The 22,690-nt window shown below is 35.9% G+C and overlaps 1 protein-coding gene across 1 annotated transcript in view; it reads right to left on the bottom strand.

Annotated features, from left to right (window-relative positions):
• Window positions 1-210: 210 nt before the first annotated feature.
• LOC114364039 (arrestin, lateral eye) overlaps window positions 211-22,690 on the bottom strand; it is a gene marked incomplete at its 3' end in the record, with an annotated part of 96,465 nt that continues 73,985 nt past the window's right edge. The window contains exons 7-9 of the mRNA XM_028320022.1: window positions 7,356-7,417; window positions 6,792-6,855; window positions 211-319 (exon numbers count right to left, since the gene is read on the bottom strand). Coding sequence (XP_028175823.1) covers window positions 211-319; window positions 6,792-6,855; window positions 7,356-7,417 — 235 coding nt within the window. The remainder of the gene's footprint in view (window positions 320-6,791; window positions 6,856-7,355; window positions 7,418-22,690) is intronic.

Genomic DNA, 22,690 nt, shown 5'->3' with positions numbered 1-22,690 from the left:
ATGACCTTACCTATACACCCACGAAGTTTTTCTAACCTTCCAAAAAAACACCCTGTATACTTACCCCCTTACTAATAAAAAGTTACACAGTTGTTGAACACTGTTTTAAAATGACATTTCCATACTAAACGTCACTTTAAAACACTGTTCAACGAGCGTGTAAGTTTTATTAGTAAGGGCATAAGACAGTAATGTACTCAATGTACTGACCTTAATGCGTCGCACCGTTTTGGACGAGTTGTTGGCCACCACCACGCTAACGCCGATCGATTCCCCGTGCGAGTACGTCGCCTTGTCCAGCCACGCTTCCAACTCCACCCTGTAGATGATATTGTATGATTATATTCACTTGTTTTTGAAACATAGTTATTATTAATATAATACTTAGCTTAGGGTCTACACATTAAACAGAGAACGAGCAGCAGCGCTCTCTGAAAAACATCAATCCTGCCTGCCAAGCGTGGAGATTATGGCAAAATCGTCCACTAAAGTGGAGGAGACTCATAGTCCAGCAGTGGACAGTAAAGGGTTGTTGATGATGATGATGATGATGATGAATAGAAAAGATATAATTGAAACTACATGTATACTTGTATTTAAAGCTAAGCTAAAGGACCTTTTGTTAAAAAAAGGTTACTACTCTGTAAATGAATATCTTTCTGACAATTTATAATGATTTGTGTGACAATTTGAGTACCTAAGTATTTATTAACGAAATGTTTTTTTTTCTCTGCGACTGACATAATATTGTATTCTGCTGACATTTTCTGTATGACTTAATTAACTTATAATTATTAATAATTGACTTGTATTTGAATTGTATCATTTTTTGTGTCATAGATTTTTACTACCTATCAATTTCTTAAAATGTAATTTGACCAATCATGTATCTTACCATTATTGTATGCCCATGCGGCGAAACACAGCTGATCTATCATACAAATTTAATGACCTGACTTATGTACCTGTGATTTCACAATAAACACAATTTGAATTTGAATTTGAATATAATACTTATCATTAATATACTAAAATAAACGTCAATAGCCCAATGGTGTTTGTGTCGGACTGGCCGAATCAAGATCCGAGGAACGCTGGTTCGAATCCCGCCGCTGGACTATTATGGTGAATCCACTCGTAGCAGCATATGAGCTTAGGTAAACGGGACTATTAGTAATTTGTGTCAACACAACACCATACTTTGTGATGAAAGTTATTATTTATGAGATGAAAATTTGTATTGAAAAGCTACCTGGCTGATGAAAGAGATAAATTCATGATTAAATACCGAGTCAAAGCTTTAGAACATTTAACTTTATACCATTGTCTACAGAAATGGTTTTTGTTCAACATATTATCTCGGTGAATTGTAAAATGTATCACGTTATCAGAAAATTGACCAAGTTTTATCAACAGTGACAATCTAATTTTGGTTGTACAGTCGAAAGCACAAAAGACTTTACATTTTTGTTGTAAAATCACATTTAATACAAGCACATAAGATACCATTGTGTTTACCTTGAAGTGCTGTCGTCCGTACACACAACAAACTTTGGGTCGGTGTAAAGGACATTGGGAACTTTAATATGAGAAAATGCCCCAGGGCGGACAAAAATGAAACGTATTTTATTTCAAAGCTTTATACTTGTAGGTATATTCACTTNAAAATCTCTTCGGATGCAGCGACTCGTATAATTACGGTCAAACTTCACTTAAGGTAAGTTTGTTTAACCATAAATTATACTTCGTCGCTGCATCCTCGAGATTTTCATATTTACCAGGTAGATGTTTAGAGAGCTTTAGTGAAATCAAAACTATGATAAATACGTTATTTAAATAAATAAGACCTTTATAAAGAATATTTATACATAATAATAATTAAATTCAAAATTTAAGAATATAATTCAATGTAATTTTCTAGATTAGCCTGCTGCTTTTCTTTTAATCGATTCTTTGATAACTTTTCAACGATTAGTTGTTGCATGACGGACACTTTGTGCGGAATATAATTTTTGGGTTATATCAATATAACTCTCACGTAATGAAAAAATATTCAAATAATTATGTTTAATCTATCCTAGAGGTTCTTGCATTGTGGTAAAATTTCTTCGTAGTTTGANAAAATTAATGTTTGAAAAGGAGTTGAGATGTCTTTCTTTGTTGACCAAGTACCTATGGCAAATGCTAAAATTTATTTAGAACAAGTTAAATTAACCATAAATAGTGATGGTGAGAGACATGAGAAAATCATTGGTCTTTGCCAATCATGTACTTTGGGCTTTGTGGCAGGTTGTGGCGAGTTTAAACGCTTTGTTTAAAATCTCAATTAAAACTTTTATCTGATTCCGATATTACGATATTGGATCGCTCAATATCGGAATTGAAATATCGGATCTGGAAGTCCGAGATTCCGATATTACGAGATTCCGAGATTCCGATATTCATGCCCTATATACAAGCCTTGCTGTTTCAACATCAGTCAAGTTTCTGATCTTTCTCACCGCAAAGGCAGCTGAACTAAGTCTTCCCGCCAAGGCAGCAATATGGGGGCCCCATTGTAATTTACAGTCTAGGGTAATACCTAGAAAGACAGTAGAGTTTATCAGTTCAATGCGTTCATTATTTACTGTAATATTAGTATTAACTTGTTTGACATTAGGCATAGTGAATTTTAAACATATAGTTTTTTTTGCGTTTAATAGCAAATTATTAGTTGTAAACCAGTCTAATACTTTGGAAAGAGCATTATTCACGTCGTCAAATATTTCCTGACGCCTGTCAGTTTTAAAAATTATATGCTGCATCTCAGCAAATAATACTATCTCACAAAGGTCATCATGTTAGCCATAGGAAGTCCACTGCTGAACACAGGCTCTGATGCTGTTTTCACAATGTCCGGTTGGTGGCGGCCTGCATCCAGCGCCTTCCTGCTACCTTTATGAGGTCGTCGGTCCACCTTGTGGTTATGAGTCCTACGCTGCACTTTCCGGTACGTGGCCTCCACTTCAGAATCTTGCTGCCTCATCGTCAGTCTGTTTTGCGTTCTAAGGCAGAACCGTTGCAAGACATTATCACAATGCTCGAAGAGTATGTATATGGAAAAAACGAAGCTTTTGTCGAATGTCCATGTTGCCCCTTACCCAGTTTCGGTTAGGAGGTCAATTCTCGAGATTGTTGACAAGTAAGTATGTCTATCTCGGACAAACGCTTAGCTAGGTAGTTAGATGCAATTTCGAGAAAGAGGTAAATCGTCGAATACGAAGATGAAAGTCTTCCATTAGTGTGTGTTACCAGTGATGATATACGGCTCGAAAACGTGGCCTTTGAATTTATGGCACAGCGTGCTATGGAGAGGGATAAGCTTGGTGTTTCTTTACGAGATCTAATCAGCTCCGTAAACTAACTAAAGTCGCTGATATAGCCCGACGGATTAGTAAGCTGAAGTGGCAATGGGCAAGGCACATAGTACGCAGAACTCCATAGTCCAGTAAAATTAATGTTTGAAAAGGAGTTGAGATGTCTTTCTTTGTTGACCAAGTACCTATGGCAAATGCTAAAATTTATTTAGAACAAGTTAAATTAACCATAAATAGTGATGGTGAGAGACATGAGAAAATCATTGGTCTTTGCCAATCATGTACTTTGGGCTTTGTGGCAGGTTGTGGCGAGTTTAAACGCTTTGTTTAAAATCTCAATTAAAACTTTTATCTGATTCCGATATTACGATATTGGATCGCTCAATATCGGAATTGAAATATCGGATCTGGAAGTCCGAGATTCCGATATTACGAGATTCCGAGATTCCGATATTCATGCCCTATCTTTCTCCAGTAACACTGATATTATTATACTGTGACTCATCAAAGTCATCATTGTCAAAAATATTGACAAATCGCGAAATGTCACGGCCAAAAAACTGACACGCGTCCGTCCTCCGTAAGCGCCACCGCGCGACTGATTGAGATTGTCCAAGCCGTCATGGACGATTTTTTCCACATTTTTTAACATAGTAACTAAATAAGACGCAATATAAAAATTTCATCCGTTAAAAGCCCTCAAGTTATTTCTGAACTTTAGTTTAGTAAAAGATTTAGAATCTCAAATCGCTTATTTTAAAAATAAAACCATAAATAGAAAACGAATAGAGGTAAATTTGGGAATTTATTCTATCGAGTCAACTTCATCAAATCGTGTTTCCATCCGTTAATAGCCCTAGAAAATATCCTCAACTATGCCCAATAAAAATCTTAGCCTTTAATTTTACTGTTTAGTACCTCAAAAATGAAAAATGAAAACCTCATTTTCGCCATTTTCTCTGCTACCCGGCCTTAATGAGAATAAATTTTGTAGAACAAAACAATTGGTTGTGATTATCATAATAACATGTTAAAGTAAGTCGAATGTGATCATTTGTTTTTAATTGATTGGGCAGTTTTGGGTCATGCCAGATAGTAAATGGCCAAGTGGTACCTACTTAAATAAATTAAGCATTGAAATAAACCTAAAATCAACTATAATTAAATAACCTGTTTTTGAAGTTTCAATCAATAGTGTTTTTCATTCGTTTAGTTAGCTAATGCATTCTACTGTATAAAAGTCCCAAGTAGAACAAATTTTGTCTCATCCTCCACACAATTTAGTACGTTAAATGAAGCGTTATATTCCCTAAGCGTCCCACTTAGGGGACCTCGTACTTTAATCAGGGGAACGAAGAGGTGGAGCAAAGCGAAATTAATAGAACAAAGGGCAAAACAGAGAAATTGAATCTTCTCGCCCAAAAAACAAAACAAGTAATCAAGAACTTTATTAAGTTTTTGATCTGTGTTTGATGAAATATGACCAGTTTTTTCGTGTTCTCATTATTTTGATATTAAACTTTAACTACTAGAGTACTCGCGAGTGCCTCGTGCCTGTTATGAAGTAAAATTCATCATCATCATTTTAGCTTCAGGACGTCCACTGCTGATCATAGGCCTCCCCCAACGATTTCCAGATTGATCGGTTGGTACCTGCATTCAGCGATTTTTTGCAACTTTATTAGGTCTTGTCAACCTTGTGGATGGACGTCTTACATTTTATTCATATTATAATCTCAGTATATCAACATGAAAATATCATCCCTATAAACTTAAGATAGCATGGACTTTCTCATACGACCCCTTACTAATACATATTTAAATTGGTTTCCCGGCTTAGCCGTGGCATTAGTTTGGATTTTTTTACACAAATATTATTCGTTCATTTTAAACATAATTGAAGTTAACAGAGAAAAAAACGTTCTACGAGATAAAACAAATAAATACAAATTGATAGCACCAAAGGCGGCCAAAACAAATAAAACTCTTGTACGTGACAAACGTTCGCCGAATTCTTGCAAATTAATTTACAACGTTCGTAAGAGTTGAAATGGGTTGAAGACGACTTGACAGAAACGGAGTGAGATTTTGTTCTAACTTTTATGCAAGTGTTAACCTTAAAATACATTTTGTATTTTATTCTATCGTGTACTTTTCAACACAATTAAAAAACTTTTGATTGCTGGTGAAATTGCACCTTTAGCATTTAATAGACTTTTGGCTACTTAGTTTTACCTTATATCATCAATGTATTTTTACTCGACTGCGCCAGAAGGAGGGTTATTTATGGTACTTGGAAACCATTCTCGAAGTAATTTCATAGTACCCAGAACAAGATGTATTATTTATTAAATATTCATATTTTCTCGGTAAATAAGCATTCACGAGGTTTCTTTTATGTAAGCATAAAATTAGATCACAAAAAACCTTTACACCTAGCGATATTGACTTAGCAGTAATATAGGAAGGTAGGTACGTAAGTAAAAATAACTCAAAATATTACTTTTAAAAAATTAAGCTATTTTATGAACTCGAGATATTGAATCGATCCGTTGGAATTTGTAATTTGAATTTCAAACACTCCATAATCTGTAATCACACGACAGTTCCAGGATCCTACATTACTGGATCCCTCAAAACTGGATTGCCGTGAGAACGAGCCCTAATAATACGATTTTACACTAGGGATGTAGTAGGTAAAGTACCTAAGTTATTCGACCTCAATTCCAAGATTGCAAAATTCGGCTACACCGGCGGTGATCCGGATAGAAGGTAAGGTAAGGATAAGCCACTCAATCACTGACACGGCGGCTGAACCAACATCATCATTGTCTAAAAACGCAAAAATCCACACCAATCCCTTAATGCTTCGCCTCAACGTGCGGGGTTTTGTACGGATTAGTGAAGTGATTTCATTTTGTTCCCTACAAGTTCGAAAAATCGGAACCTTTATTCACTCTTTTCTATCTGTGTTGGTACAATATCCTCCAAAATAATCCTACTGTTATTGCTGTAAAATGTTTTCAGGAGAACAGGAGTATGTACTACCAAGTCATGAGTATAATCTAGATTTTATTATTGACTAATAAAATATTGCGAATAAATAAAAATTTACACTGTGTGTTGCGTCGCATGGGTATCGAAAAAAGAGCTAAAGGAAAAATAGGATGTTTTAATTTTATGATCTGTGAATTCTGGACCTTTTATGAAAAGTCGTGGTGTGTAAATGGTCCTAATAAACAAAGGAGAATAAGAAATGAACCTACCTTTCATCGGAGAGCGGGAAGGGCTTTTCCATTGCTTATGGGGAATGAAATAAATCAGATAAAAGCGAGATAGGCTGTTTTGGAGTTGATGAATTCTGGACCTTTTATGTAAAGTCGTGGTATGTAAATGGTCCTAATAAACAAAGGAGAATAACAAATGAACTTTTACCTTCCATCGGAGAGCAGAAAGGGCTTTTCCACTGCTGCCCTAGGAGGCGCCGGCTCGACGTTTTCTGAAACAAGTAGTATTCCAATAATTTACCTCATATTTGAGTTTGAACAAGAAAAACATAACCCTCCTTTTGCCGCAGTCGGGTAAAAAGCGGGTTTGTTTGACTAATTCGTAACTTATTTGCTACGTTTCGTTAAAAAACAACACGAACTGAACGCGGTTTTATTAATACATCTAAATTGAAATCGCGTAGCAGATATCTGGGATTTGGAATCTGCGGGAGTTTTGGAATTGAATAAAATAATAACTGGTTTACTGGATATTGCGTAGGTACAGAAGTTTCGTTCTGTTATTTATCAGGTAAAAGTTTGATTGTTACAAAAAGGGCCCTATTCCGTGTGGGTTTCATTTTCATTCCATTTTCCATCGACTGTACGGTCGGTGTCAAATAAAGCTTAACACTTCTTACGTAGTTGTAATAGATAAGTTCTAAACAACAAAAATACACAGTCTTATTTGAAACAGATCCGATATTTTGATAAAAAAATATATAAAACTCACCAATTTCAGCGCTTTTCGTTCGACAATTCTCATCAGTTTCCAATTTCGATTTGTTTTTGAGCCTGCAACAAAAACATTGAGTATTTTAATAAATCATCTACTAAATCACATTTGAAATGAAACCTTATTACGTTGATTTATGGCATGAATTACACTTTTTACTGAGTCTTTCATTCAAACTTATTTGATAATATAACCGGAAATCATTTTCATTTCCTCTGTGTCACGCCATTTTATGTGTAGGCAGGTGATTGGAGTAATACTCGCATATTTTACCTTTAAAGCTTTACTTTTAGGAGCTTTTATGAAAGCTGTAAATCAGTTTTCCTCGTAAATTTTACGAAATTAAAATAGTATGTTTTTGCTGTAGATTGTTACAGAAATAAAGCTATACTTTCGGTAGGAGAAACGTCTGTATTTTATATTGCTTCACATGTTTTTGGAGCTTTTAGTACCTATTTAGAAATAAAATAAATTAGTATCGAACTATCCTTTAATTATTTCAATTAAATTAATCTAAAATGATCCATTAAAATGTCAAAATAAAGAGCTGTTTTGTTTGTAGCATATCGGAGGCTGAAAAACGGTGAATTTGAAACTTTTGACGTCAGAATCTAACGCAGTTTTAGTCAAAACTTTCCGAAGTCCGTCCGTTCGAAACTAACACCGACAACAGCACTTCATAGTATATCTTCTGCAGTTGTAAATAGGTGCGAATATGCAACAAAAAGGTTGTGCGGTTTACTGTACAAACCGCGCGTTCCGCTGCAAACGCAATTATTTCATGCCCGCCTTTGTGAAAAGCGAATTGAACGTTTGTTTTAACCGCTTCAGCGTACTATCAAAAGAACAATTGGACTATGAGTTAACGATTTCACTTTAATAAAGGTAGAGTTTAATAATAGAATAGTGCTTTGCTGCCTCTTTATTATTGTTACATTTAAATGTTGATACAAAATCCCACCGTCACTCGACTATTGTGGTGAGCCCACTCGTAACACAAGTAATTATATTTTGCTTACCACGAGGGGCTAACGAGACAATTAGTAATTTGTCTTAAAAAAAAGTTGATGAGCTGAGCACGCTCAAGCCAAAAATATATCAGAAACCGGGCCTTAGTCAAATTCGCTAACTGATGTTATAGATTTTTTTTATGCAAGACAAGGCAGGTATTTGACCGCAATCGCACCTGATGTTAAGTGAGATGCAGTCTAGGATAGTACATATCTGCCCTGTAAGTGCCTATTCACTCTCGCCTTGAAATGGCCCGGATTATAGTGTTCAGGAAAGACAGCAGCAGGCAGGGAGATCCAGTCCCTAGCTGTTAGCATTATCCTACTTCCTACTAATATTATAAATGCGAAAGTTTGGATGTCTGGATGTCATGATGTCTGGATGTTTGTTACTCTTTCACGCAAAAACTACTGAACGGATTTTGATGAAACTTTGCAGTATTATTGTTTATAACACAGAATAACATATTTATGACGATCTGTGTCAAACGAAATTTCACGCGGGTGAAGCCGCGGGCAAAAGCTAGTAAAAGATATAGGTACCCTTTGCCTTACAAGACGTAGTTAAGGGACAGTGACATTTTGACAGCTCACAAAAAGTATACCACTAGAGGTGATTACCCTATTGACTGGTCCAGTCCAAGTTTCCCAACTCAAGAACAAGCCCCAACAGAACAAAAGATGTTCAAGAGTTAACCTTCCTAACTTCAAAGCGAATTTGGAGTGCTTGTGGGCTCCACAATAGGCGCTCGACAAAACTTTTGGCACCGTAATTAGACTAATTAGCAGGATTTAGAGATAGAGTGATTTGTGTTGTGGTGGGACTTAGAGATAATGATAAAAGTTGTCTTTACGGTGCCTTGTATGTAATTAAGATAAACGATTGTGGATTACTGTTGAGAGAAATCGCGGTATTATGTAAGCCATAAACAAATCTATGATAATTAACTTTAATTTAAAATAGTAAGACACGGGTCTTAACGCGACGTTTATTAATGAGTTACATTATGTACTCACGGCTTGACTTTTCGGCTGCGATGCTGCAGCCGTGGTCACAAGCAGACTGGCGGTTCGCGGCGTCGTCCGTTCTTACTATTTTAATTGAAATGGAACGCGAAAGTTTAAAATCTTATAATAACTTTCATGCTTAATTTTTTTATTATTTTATAAACGTTCTTTTCCTGCTGCCATGAAAAAACAAGAGGTGATCGTATTAATTTCTTGTTGAATGGTGGAGGCTTGTTCCAGCAAGAGACTGCTAGAAGCTGAATGATGATACTCTCGATATCTCTCTCTTTTTTACCTCGATAATATATCATATTTTCTATTACAATTAAGAGAGCAAACACTCTCGTGAGTTTAACGTACGACCTTGGTTCGTATCTATGTATAATGAAACGACTGTCAACTAGATTTAGACTCAACACAATTTAAGCCTTGATTAGTAGAATTTAAATATTTACAATCACAGGCTGGATTCTGTTCTTAATGTAGAGTCGCATATAAGCGTCGTTTCATTCCAGGCTAAAATATTTAATCGCAAATTTCAACGCAAAGGTTTAGGTAAGTCTAAATAAGACGTCCACCTACAAGGTGGACCGACGACATCATAAAGGTAGCAGGAAAGCGCTGGACGCAGGCCGCTACCAACCGGGTAACATGGAAAACATTAGGGGAGGCCTATGTTCAGCAGTGGACGTCCTATGGCTGAGATGATGATGATGATGAAATAGGAACGGGCTAAGACACATGAATTACGGTAAACACTGTGGCATCTTAAAATAAGAGCTATTTTGCAGCAAAAATGTCTGATGTGTTGTCGGACTGTACAATAAAAACTGTTTGCTATGTTGTACGTATTTACAGACTCCGTGTGAGCAAACACAAAGTGATCGTTCAATAAATTTGTCGCCATTTTCTATAGTCCCCTTCATTGCTTTATTTGTCTGTAGAAAGAAACTTTCACAGCCCAAAGTGAACAGCTACTACAACATTAGTAGTTTTCAGGCGTTGTCTAGCATTTTCATACCTGAGTATTTCTCAAAAAAAATGTACATTTTGAAAAAAAAAAGTGTGCTTTGAAACAGTTCAAAAGTTTTATATTTATAAATCATCACACAAAAAAAACACACACACAATTTTGAAGGATGAATATTAATCTTTAAGATAACGAAGAATTATAGCTATAATCCTACTTATTACCAAATATTTAGATATTTTAAAAATAGTCCTTTTTTACCTTTCATACAAAAACCTGTTTGCCACCCCTAGCTTTTTCATGTATTTTTGGTCATAAAATGCGATACGTAACTAAATTATTGTAAATTTCTTTGTATTATCGTTCTACAGTAATCGCAGTTTCTGTATCAAATTGATTTTCTATGGGGTGTCATAATGAATTGGCAATTTAAAGCAAAAAAACAAAATGAGTCGCTCTCATTTACTATTTCGTTATTTACTCTTTAGTTACGATTTATTTCTACTTTCCCATGGTTTCTGAACAATTCCGTATTTATTTTACACGGACAACAATAGCTGCACTCTGAATGGCTGTTGGCCTGACGTCTCCGCCATAACATCTATCGCGAAAATTAGTGAAAACGTGTGTGTTTTGTGGGATTACTTTTTCGTAACAGGCAGTAAAATCAGCGATTTTATATAGAACGGTAAGTCTTCATTTAACCATTTTTTGTAATACGTGTGGTACGAACATTTAGTAAGCTTTTATATTTGCTGTAACAAATTTTATCAAAAAAATACTTGTTTCTGATCTCATTTTGTCTAATATTTCGTTACGTTTTTTGCGAATTTCGTTACGTTACGAAAAAGTACAACATAATGCTGAGTGTATACTGTTATTACCTGACTAAGCATAGTAATATTCACTACTTAATTAATTTCAAAAAATATAGAGCGTTAATAACAAAAGGATTGGATACTATCTGCTTTACAGAAGTGCCACCAGCAAAAAATTATCAAATCATTTAGATTACGTTTTTATGTGATTACTTCTTTTGTTTTTTTAGGAATGCCGCCAAAAACCAATGCCGAAAGGCAAAAAGCTTACAGAGAACGACTCAAAATGAATAAACATGATGGAACAAAAATAATTTTATTAAAATAGTATGAATGATTACTCCCTTATTTTATTTCTAACCCCTTAATATTACCCCGTATTTGGGTGCATACTTACAAATATTTCGAATTGAATAAATAAAGAGCATTCATAATATTTCGCCAATGTATATCAAGCCTTATGGCCTTACTATTTCGTTACTACCGTTTCGTTACGTACATTTTTTTTGAGAAATACTCACCTACTGTTATTAGTAATTTTGATTAAATAAGCCTGACTTACTAATTTGGGGCTGGATAGCATACCTTCCTTTGTAAATATTGTTCTTTGATTTTTTTATGTACTATGGGCTTACTCTTGATAGCAGTTTCACCCAGGGGGTGCATTTATGCGTCATTTGACATTATGATGGAATGAGAAATGTTTTAACTGTCACACTAATTTCCTAGGCCCGAAGTAAACATATCTTGTAATGTAGCGATTAAAGTTCTGCCTATCAGTAAGCATCTTCTTGGTCTCTTATTGCAGGCTTAAATCTACAAAACTAACCAAAATAACCTTTACTTCATCAGGTTCTAAGAAAATAAACTCAATTAAATACTGTTACTCCCCAATCTATTTTTATCCTACACTTCTATACAAATGTAAATACTGATCTATCTACCCTGTGGCCACAATCAGCGTGTGGGTGTTTACAAACACGCCAAAGTCAAACAGGACTTCTCTGCTCCCCCGGGTCGTCGAACCGGCACTACGCTGGGCTTGATTAAACGCCGGACCCGAGGGAAAGGTCGAGGATTTGCGCCAAGATATTGTGGTACTAGCATTATTAAATGGCTTGTTGAGGGTCCTGTATATTATATTTTATGATATCATGGATGATAGCTAGTACTGCTTCTGACCGTGACTTTCACAAAGAATTCCCGATCAAAAATACTTTAATTACACAACTATTCTCACCTGTCGTTGAGTTTATATGCACTATTCTCCCCTGTGAAGCCAGGATCTACAGCTTGACTGCCAATAAAAACCCAACAAGTGAAGTCCATATGTAGGTACTAACTCATATAAAAATGACGCGTTGAGACAATTTACTAAAAATTAAGCTTATTAGGGTCTAAGACACGGTAAGAGGTTTTTCTTGTGCACAAGTCTTTCAAACTCTTTGAAACGAGCGTGCTCTCATAAGCGTTCCGTTTTGCCAAAAGTTGTACGGAATCCTAAAAGGATCCTTTATAAAGCAATAGATATGATTTTATTAGCAAAACGCTTTGAGTAGCGTCTTTGGTAACATTTTCTAGGAATAGAGCGCAATTCTATTTGCTATTTTATATAGATTCTACAATATGAAAGATGCTAATAATAATGCATTCCAACGAAATGCATGTCGATAACTTCAAAGAATTTAATAAAGAAACGTCGTTTATCTATTTCTCGTAAAGTGCAAAATGTTATAAGAGCATAAAGTACTAACATGCGTCATGCAGATAACTGCATACTTGAATGCAAGGCTGATTTTTATTATATTTGATTACTTTATCGACAGATAATAAAAATCGATGGCTAATGGCGATTTGATTGGGAAAAGCTTTTAAAGTTACTCTTAAACTTATCAACTCGATATTATCATAATATGTTTTGTTCGATAAATACAGGTGTAATGGTACACGTAGACACACAAAAAGTTATGCCCGTTTTCACCATCAATCCCTAATTTTTAAGTGATCCCTATGAAAACAAAATTCCTGTTATGTGTTACCATAGGGGTCACTTAAAACTTAGGGATCGCTGGTGAAAACGGGCATTATTGTATTTCAGCTACAAAATCACCCCTTTTCGGATCCGATAGGTTTCTTTACACCTTAACATTCTTATTTACTTCGGGAATAAGGTATTACGGCATTTATTTTTGTCAGTTCTTTTTGTCCATCATTTATGGAACAGTGCCTCGGAAAGCTTTGTAAAACACCCTTCAGCTAGGTGGAGTAACGATTTGCAAAAGTTCGCTGAGCAAAAGTTGGATTGGATTGGAGTTAGACCTGTCATCCGCTTCGCACTGGAGGGAAGTCGAACCCTAACTTCGAACTCCTCCTATGTTCTTCTGATTAATTTCGTTGCGGGTCCAATGACAGTTTAACTTTCCCTCTGGACAAACTTGACCTTCACTGGTTGTGTTTTATTGGCGGTCAAGCTGTAGATCCTGGCTACACAGGAGTTGCGTTAAGAACGAAAGGTGGGAATAGTCCAGCTTGGCTTGCATGGGCCAAGACAGACAAGAGACAAGCCGAAAGACAAGGAAAAATGTAAAATATTTCATACTAGCTTTTGCCCGCGGTTTCAACCACGTGAAATTTAGTTTGTCACAGACCGTCATAAATTATAGCCTATATGTTATTCTGGGTTATAAACAATAATACTGTAAAGTTTCATCAAAATCGGTTCTGTAGTTTTTGCGTGAAAAAGTAACAAACATCCAGACATCAAAACTTTCGCATTTATAATATTATAGAAGGAAGGACTCAGGGAGGCTTACACCCAGCAGTGGATTATTACAAGCCAATGATGATGGTGAAAGTTTAAAATACTAGCTTGAAACATGAAGACATTAAATTATAAGTATACATAAGAATACAAAGAAAAAGGTGGACCGACGACCTCATAAAGGTATCAGGAAGGCGCTGGATGCAGGTGGACCGACGACCTCATAAAGATATCAGGAAGACGCTGGATGCAGGCCGCCACCAACCGGCCATTGTGGAAATCATTGGGGGAGGTCTATGTTCAGCAGTGGATGTCCTATGGCTGAAGTGATGATGATGATGATAACATAAGAATACGTTAACGTGAAATTCATATCGAAAAGGGCAAAGTTTGTGTTGAATTGATATTTCATCTGGTAGATTTAGTCCATAAATTGAAGTACGAAAGTTATCAGAAAGCAATCGAAAGTAAGTACGAGTATATCTCTGGAGAGCGAATGTCACTTATTTATATACGACCTCGCTAGGTGTTGGTTTGTTTAGGACGCGCGCAAATGTAATTTACTTTGCTAAGGTTTGAAACTTTCGTTATTTATGTGCTTAGGCTGAGTTGCACCATCTTACTTTGACCGTAACTATGACGATAACCAGTGTTTTTTTGTATGGAGTTTGACAGATTTTTGACATTTGACAAAGTTTAAGTAAGATGGTGCAACCCAGCCTTAGCGGTTCATTGTCAAAATAACGGGGCGTAGGTACGTGGGGAATACGTGGGGTGTGTATGAGACCGGTGCGTTCGTTTGTCTCTTGGCCCTAAAAATACGCACAAACTATAGGTAACTATTACTAATGGGAATTAACCATTAACTACTTTTAATCAATTTAATGCAGACATAAACAACTTTTACTGCCGGTTAACAACACACATAAGGCTTAGCACGCAACCTGTGCCTGCACCTGTGCAGTGACTAGAATACTGACCGGCCACTGCAAACTAAACAAACATAAATCGAACATGAACATGACCGAGGAAACTCTGTGCAGATTCTGCCATACAGAAGAAGAAACGGCCATGCATGTTCTTTGCTCATGCTTCCCGCTTATGAGCAAAAGAAGTATCCATCTCGGGCGACACATCATGCACCCGGATGAGATAGCAGATATCACGCTCCAAAGAATCTGGAAATTTATAGACTCAACGGGACTAAGCAGTGAACTCTAAAGACAAGGGCTGCCACAATAGATCAAACCTGGTCGAGTTGGCGCAAATAAAGGCCCAAAAACCAACAATAATAATAATAAATAGCACGCAACGGAAAACTTGGTGTCGTTAAAAAAAATTTAAAATTTGGTAGTTCACTACTCAAACATGGCATTCCTTTTGCTCGCTGGAATAAACTGGAATAATTTGATCATGTTACGATTTAATTTTAGACTAGTCAGTTTATTAATTCAAAACTATACGTATCTATACTTACTAATATTAAAAAAGCTGAAGAGTTTGTTTGTTTAGTTGAACACGCTAATCTCAAAAACTACTAGCCTATTTGAGAAATTGTGTTGGGTAGCCCTTTTATCGAGGAAGGTCTTTAAGCATAACATCACCCTACATGCAATAGGGGCGGAGCAGTAAAGAAAAACGTTGCATAAATGGGAAATATTATTCAAACTATTTTCACGCGTATAAAGTCGCGGGCACAGCTACTTACCTACGCCCGTATTCACAAACATTACTATGGGGTCTCACAGTGCGCGTGGACGCACAGGGTCACACACGAACCAATGACAGAGCTCTATTCAACTGTAGCAAGCATCGTTTGTGAATATGCGTGTTAGTCACACTATAAAATTGCTATAAGTAAGGATAAATTGTTTGGCTTCAAACGAACATAAAATGCGTGTGTTAATCGATTCCATACCCCGCTTTGAAAATGTTCAGAGCTGCCAAGTGCGTGAACGCCATTAAAACTTGGTGGCTCTTTTTCCTCTTGACTTGGCAAGTGGATACGGATTTCTTGATACATTATTTACACCAATTTCTTCATTTACGGCTTTGACCTTGACCGTGTTAGTTAGTCCTGGCAACGACATTGGATATCTGAATGTGAAAATTTGGGGCTTCGCCAAATACCTACAATGGTACTTTATTCCTTAGTTATTACTTAACAATAGCTTTTGATATTACAATATCTCTTATTTGGATGATTAAACGTGAATACAACAATAACAAGGTCTGTAGAATATAAACTAGATTAGATTGTTGCGTAACACGACAACACAATAAGTTGATGTCGTCTGGTTTGGGGGTTTGAAACCCGCGAGTGTTTTAAACATGGGCATTTATGTTTTAAACATGGGAATTTATAGTTAAAGTCACGGAAGTTTAAAGCATACTAATATATGTATGTAATAGTATACTGCTGTGTGTCAATAATAGTCTTTTTCAATTTATTTATTTTTCAACTATTATATTTTTCGTTTAATGTCGTATTGTGCGGTTTGTCCAGACACTACTCCTATTTGTTCTATAAACAAAAAGTTCAAGCATCCACAAAACCAGCTGAACGTTTTTTTCCATGTTGTTCACCTGGGTGATATCACCTAGGCACGGACCTAGGTGAACAAAGTAGATTTTTAGTGTCCTCATTTCAAGTGAATTAAGTTGACTAAAGCGGTCGCCTTTGTTCACCTAGGAATTAATTCACCCAGGTGCAACTTTTTTCATTGATCAAGTGGACTTATTATATCAAAATTAGCTAAACAGTCAACATACATACTCGAAAGTTTTTATTTTATTTATAACAAGGCAAGAATGAAGTTTAGTCTTTGCAGTACAATGAAAACGAGACAAGTATTTCCACTTGACTGTCGTTTCCTTGTATGGAAAAGATAATAATGTCAGGTACTTCTTTTAGTTACTCCATTATACCTCTGACGTCATTAGTATTATGTCTCGGAATTTCCTGACGTCATAAGTATGTTGAAGAGTATCGCCGGCAACTTATTGAGTAAGTTAGTTCACTTTAACATTGTTTTGGTATTAGTTGGAGGAAATGAGCCTTCCTCATTACAGCGCCGGAAGTCGTGTGATGGAGGCAATAGAATCTTGTGTAATAGTAATAGAGACTTATCTTGGAAGCTTTTTACTATGGAAATTAGTTTATATGGAGTAAAAGCTCAGAAAAATTAAGAACGTGCACTTTTACCCTATAATGGAAGTAAGTACTGAACTTATAATATTATGGTCGTACGGTAAATACAGGACGGGTCTTTTTGGAAATCCATGGGGGAGGCCTTTGTCCAACAGTGGACGTCTTTTGGCTGAAACGAACGAACGAACGAACGAACGAACGGTAAATAATTATTATTGAAAAATGTACACGTTGCATTATTGCCCTGAAAATATCTTAATGTATAGAGTTATGAAAGAGGGTCTTTGATAAGTAGAACTCTTTTTTCGCTTTAGAAAATAATATGCACTTACCTACGACAGTTTTTCATTCTTCTCTGAAACTTACTGAGCATGTGCTTGGTTTGTATTGTTCTCATATTAGGTATCTACATATTTTATGTGTCAAATTATCTATAGGCTATTTCTATAAATATAACTCTTCTTTACTCTTTAGCTTTAAAAAGTAATTATACGCTTACGCCTAAAGTTTCATAACTTCAATTACTTGGTAAAAGCACTTTGCAAAATAAAGGGTACGAAATGAACACAAAGCGGTTCGCTAACTCTATTTATGGAACAGGGACTAGACATCGCTTACTATTTATTTATTACTAGCTTTCCGCCCGCGGCTTCGCCCGCGTGGAATTTTGTCTGTCACAGAAAAACTTTATCGCGCGCGTCCCTGTTTCAAAAACCGGGATAAAAACTATCCTATGTTCTTTCCCGGGACTCAAACTATCTCTATGCCAAATTTCATCAAAATCGGTTGCGAGGTTTAAGCGGGAAAGCGTAACAGACAGACAGACACACAGACAGACAGAGTTACTTTCGCATTTATAATATTAGTTGGGATTAGTCTTCTCCGAACAATAATAAGATTTGGGTATTTTCAAGGCTAAAGTGAAAAGGCACCTATTTATTTGTACGAGTACATAGCTAGTTTGTACTACCCTAGACAAGTACTTGCCTTTATATATTTTAAACGTCGAGAGGGTAAATATTTGTATACCGTTATACAAGTTTTTGTTCCAAAAATCCCGTGAGAGTGATAATTTTAAAGTACTTGACTTCAGATAAATAAAGACTACAGGGTTAAAATATCTATGAATATTTTGTTTGTGCTGAAATATTATGTCATGCTTATAAATAATGGATCAGGGTTTCACTTTAAATGCATAACATAATGATTTATACAGGGACTTTGAGTTACTAAATCATCGTGCTAGATAATTCAAGATCACTAATTTTCAGAACTCAATGAATAAGAATACCAGTTGGGCAACGCATTAGGCTGTTAAAACAAGCCACATATCAAACTATAAGCTCAAGTATTGAGTGGACTTTGGCTACTATCAATTATACGCAGCACAATCACAGGGTCCGATTCTAAAAATATTATCGTCAGTTTCTGATTAAAATTACTACTACTACAACTTCTGTTGTAAAGTTGTACGTTTAGAATGTCACTTACTATAGAGATTTATAAAAAGATATTAAGCTAAATACTGAGATATTTAGCTTGTTGAAGTAGCTATTTGAAATCAATTTATTTACATTTAAAGTTATTTACATGATTACAGAAGCTGGACTAAAAGATAAAACTCATACACAAACATGCTTAATTCGCCTTAACGACTCCCTTTAACGGCTGACGATCTGTCAAAACGAATAATGTTCTCGCTCAGTTTCTAAACTCTATTTTTACTTATCCAATGTTTTGACAGGTAATCATGATGTCCATCAGTTGTTCAAAGGAGAGCAAAATATTCCCGGAATCGGTCCCTACAGAAACAAAACATGTTACGAAACGTCTATTGAGGCCTATGATTAGATATCCATGCTAATATGATAATGCTGGAGAGTTTGTTTGTTTGGTTGGTGGAACGCGCTAATCTCGGGAATTACTGGTCCGATTTGAAAAATTATATTTTTGTGTTGGATAGTCTATTATATCGAGGTAGCTCTCCTTACAGATTATACAGTGTGTTATTTTTAAACTTACTTTATCAAACAAAACAAAAACTATAACTTTCCGACCTAAGTAAAAATACTTATTTGAAAAATATTATCTTTCCATACAAATTGTCATCAGCAATCAGTCATTTAGTATAGGAAAGTATTTTTTTGAGAATTTGATATAAATTGGTCCTGTAAGTAGTAATGTTTGAATAGTAAAAGCGACTCTTTTTGTTTGCTCAAATATAAAAACATCCTGTATAACATCAGGCTAACACCAAAAGAAGTGGAGTTTAAATGAAAAATGTTGCAAAAACGGGAAAATTTTAACGCGCGTGATGTCGCGGGTACAGCTATGTTTAGATATTTATTGTAATCAGTGTGGCCTCGGCAGCTTTCGTCAGTGTTTACTATTAGGTGGGTTTACGGGTAAAACGGAGTTATTATTAATCAGCTTCAGAATTCATATCAATCATTTCGTAGCCGATGTTTGAATAGGTTGCTGGAGAACGTTTTAATTTTCAGTGAAAATTATTAGATTGGTTAAGTTTGTCGTCAATTGTATCGATGGCTAATGCTCAGATATTCTTAAATTTTAGGGAAAAGAGTTTCATAAACTAACAAGGCTGCTCAACCCCAGGCCAGGCCAGGAAGTAATTTTAAATGGCCCCCGCAACTATAGTTTGATCTTAATAACTGAGTTTTTATTGCGCTTGCTCGCTAACGACTGAACCCACCGTTTGGCCCGACTCTTCAAAAAGTTGAGCAGCCTTCTAAACCATAATTGTGCAAACAATTAAGAAACGCAAGACTAAAAAAAGTCACTAAGCCTTAACAGTATAGGCACACAGCAACAGCAGCAGCAGCAGCAAACAACGTACCTAAGTGTCGTTGCGATAATACGGATTTCTATGAAATGACAAGTAGTCTGAAAGTGCAAGTTTTTCATAAAAATACATGGAAAATAGTGCGACGACACGCTGCTGCTATGTAGAGTGGGCTACGAACTTGCACCTAAGGTATGTTTTTGGTAAAGTCGGTGTAAATATTTTGAGAACTTTGAAAGTATGCAAATAGTGGGTCTGTTTATTTGTTTACCTTCTACCTCTCTGTTTATTTCATTTTCCGATTATTTCATGTTGAGATTTTGCTTTGATTTTCTGCCGCAATTCTGGTCCACCGTTACGCAAGTGTTCACCTGAGTGAGTCCACCAACAGAAACATATACACAACTTGTACAGAGACGTAGCTAGCGTATTGACCTTATTTTATGCACATTAGGAGCGACTTTTGCAGTGCAACTCAGATGTGCTTTTGTGAAAGCTCAGCCAAGCACTGTAGCGTAAGAATCTTGCATTTGGATAAACTCATATGCATATTTATCATAAGGTTTCCAGATTTAAATGGTACCTTAAGAGAAGCTCAGGGAAAGCGGAAAAGTATATACGGTCACTGAATGCTGCTGTTAATCCCAGTGGAAGGAACTTTTGGTGTGACATAATGTTTGTCCCAATGAACACAGAACCGAGTCGCGTCTGAGTCGAGTCCCTAACAAATTAACTGCGTAAGCCTTCCTTAAATCGATCATGTACTTCATACACCCCCATTAGCTTCTAAATGAAGCTTTTATTGTCTTATTAAAAGTATAATTAACCAAAAAGGACTTTTAGTTACCAAGCGTCATGTTTAACGTTGTTCTAACAAAGACGCTTTGGGCTTCCGTAATTTGGTACCTTAGTAAAATTGCTTAAGTTATTCGAGTCAAAACTTTTTAATTAATCACCGCGATGAATTTTTGTATTATAACGTAATATCCCGGGGCCTCGACCTTTAAAAGTTCGTTGTCATGTTTGTGTCATTTATTTTTATTTATGCCTAAACAAGGCTTTGTTGTAGCTCGTTTTTCTTTCAGATTAGCGTTTATCTCGTGTTATAGGTCGACATTCGGCTCTAAATTTCGCGCTAAAATAAATTGAAAGCCCGTACACGCGTTCATTCCAGTGTGTTCCCTATTGGTATGTTATTCCAATTTTTTAAAAGTATACAAGTCATTTTCAAAGCCTTATCGCTAACGTTGTCATAACAAATGTAGATTTCCTTTAGCATCATGAAAGAGATATTGACTGATTCTGGGAAGTGGCGGAAGATGACTCAGTCACCTTTTTCAGCCAGAAAACATAATTTACTAGATATAATAAGTACGAGTTAGGCAGATACAAATGAAAAGTCTAGTCATTTAAATATTTAACCATAAACACATTATAACAGTTAATATTTTTATAAGAGAACGGCGTGCTAACTATGAAATATTAAAAGACATTAAATTACTATAATTGTGATCGAACTAACGACATTATTAAAGCTTAACTAGGTCGTTGTAAACTTTCAATAACTATTATTATAAGCCAACCACAACTTACTTATTGTTTATCAAGGGAAAGTACACGAAAAGGCAATTTAGTTGTAATAAAAAGGGTAAACTCTAGGCATTTGAAACTAAGTGAAACATTGACCCAGATAATCCAATGTTAAGTAAGCTCCAAGGCAAAAGCTTTTCGATAATAATGTTTACTTAGAAATGTGTAAATAGCTCTGCTAACTTCATATATGTACTTATGTACAAACGACAGCATTTCATACTAAAATCTGTAGCAGAGGTGTGATTTTGGACAAATATCATAATCCTACTAATATTATAAATGCGAAAGTTTGGATGTTTGGATGTCTGGATGTCTGGATGTTTGACTCTTTCACGCAAAAACTACTGAATGGATTTTGATGAAACTTTACAGTATTATTCTTTACTAGCTTTCCGCCCGCGGCTTCGCCCGCGTGGAATTTTGTCTGTCACAGAAAAACAATATCGCGCGCGTATTTACTCACCGTTTAGACCTACGACAAACATTTCAATCAGCTCAATCGGCCCAGCCGTTCTCGAGTTATAATCAGACTAACGAACATCAATTCATTTTTATTTATATAGATAGATAGATGATAGCTAGCGGCCGCCCGCGACTTCGTACGCGTGGATCCCGTTTTACCCCCTTCATCTATCTTAAGCGGTTTAGATTTTTTTCATACAAATGTTTTTTCCCGCTAACTCCCGTTCCCGTAGGAATTTTGCAATATCCTGTTGTATCTAAGCTTTAAGTTTACTAAGGTACCTGCATGCCAAATTTCAAGCGTCTATCTTACGCAGTTTAGATTTTTTCATACATATGTTTTTTCCCGCTAACTCCCGTTCCCGTGGGAATTTTACGATATCCTGTTGTACCTAAGCTTTAAGTTTACTAAGGTACCTGCACACCTAATTTCAAGCATCTAACTTAAGCGGTTTAGATTTTTCATACAAAAGGATTTTCCGCTAATTCCCGTTCTCGTGGGAATTTCGGGAATTCCTTTCTTAGTGCACCTCTACGGTACCTAAACTACGTCCCTTCCAAATTTCAAGTGCCTACGTTTAGCCGTTTAGGCTGTGCGTTGATCTGTCAGTCAGTCAGTCAGTTTCTCCTTTTATATATTTAGATAACCCTGAATAACATATAGGCTATAATTTATGACGATCTGTGACAAACTAATTTTCACGTGGGTGAAGCCGCGGGTAAAAGCTAGTATTATCATAATATCATAAATAATCA

This window comes from Ostrinia furnacalis, unplaced genomic scaffold (genome assembly GCF_004193835.3).
Source record: "Ostrinia furnacalis isolate ACB-3 unplaced genomic scaffold, ASM419383v2 OfSCF0412, whole genome shotgun sequence".
Classification (NCBI taxonomy): domain Eukaryota; kingdom Metazoa; phylum Arthropoda; class Insecta; order Lepidoptera; family Crambidae; genus Ostrinia; species Ostrinia furnacalis.
The sequence above is the reverse complement of the archived record's forward strand: the minus strand, read 5'-3'. Positions and strand labels throughout refer to the sequence as shown.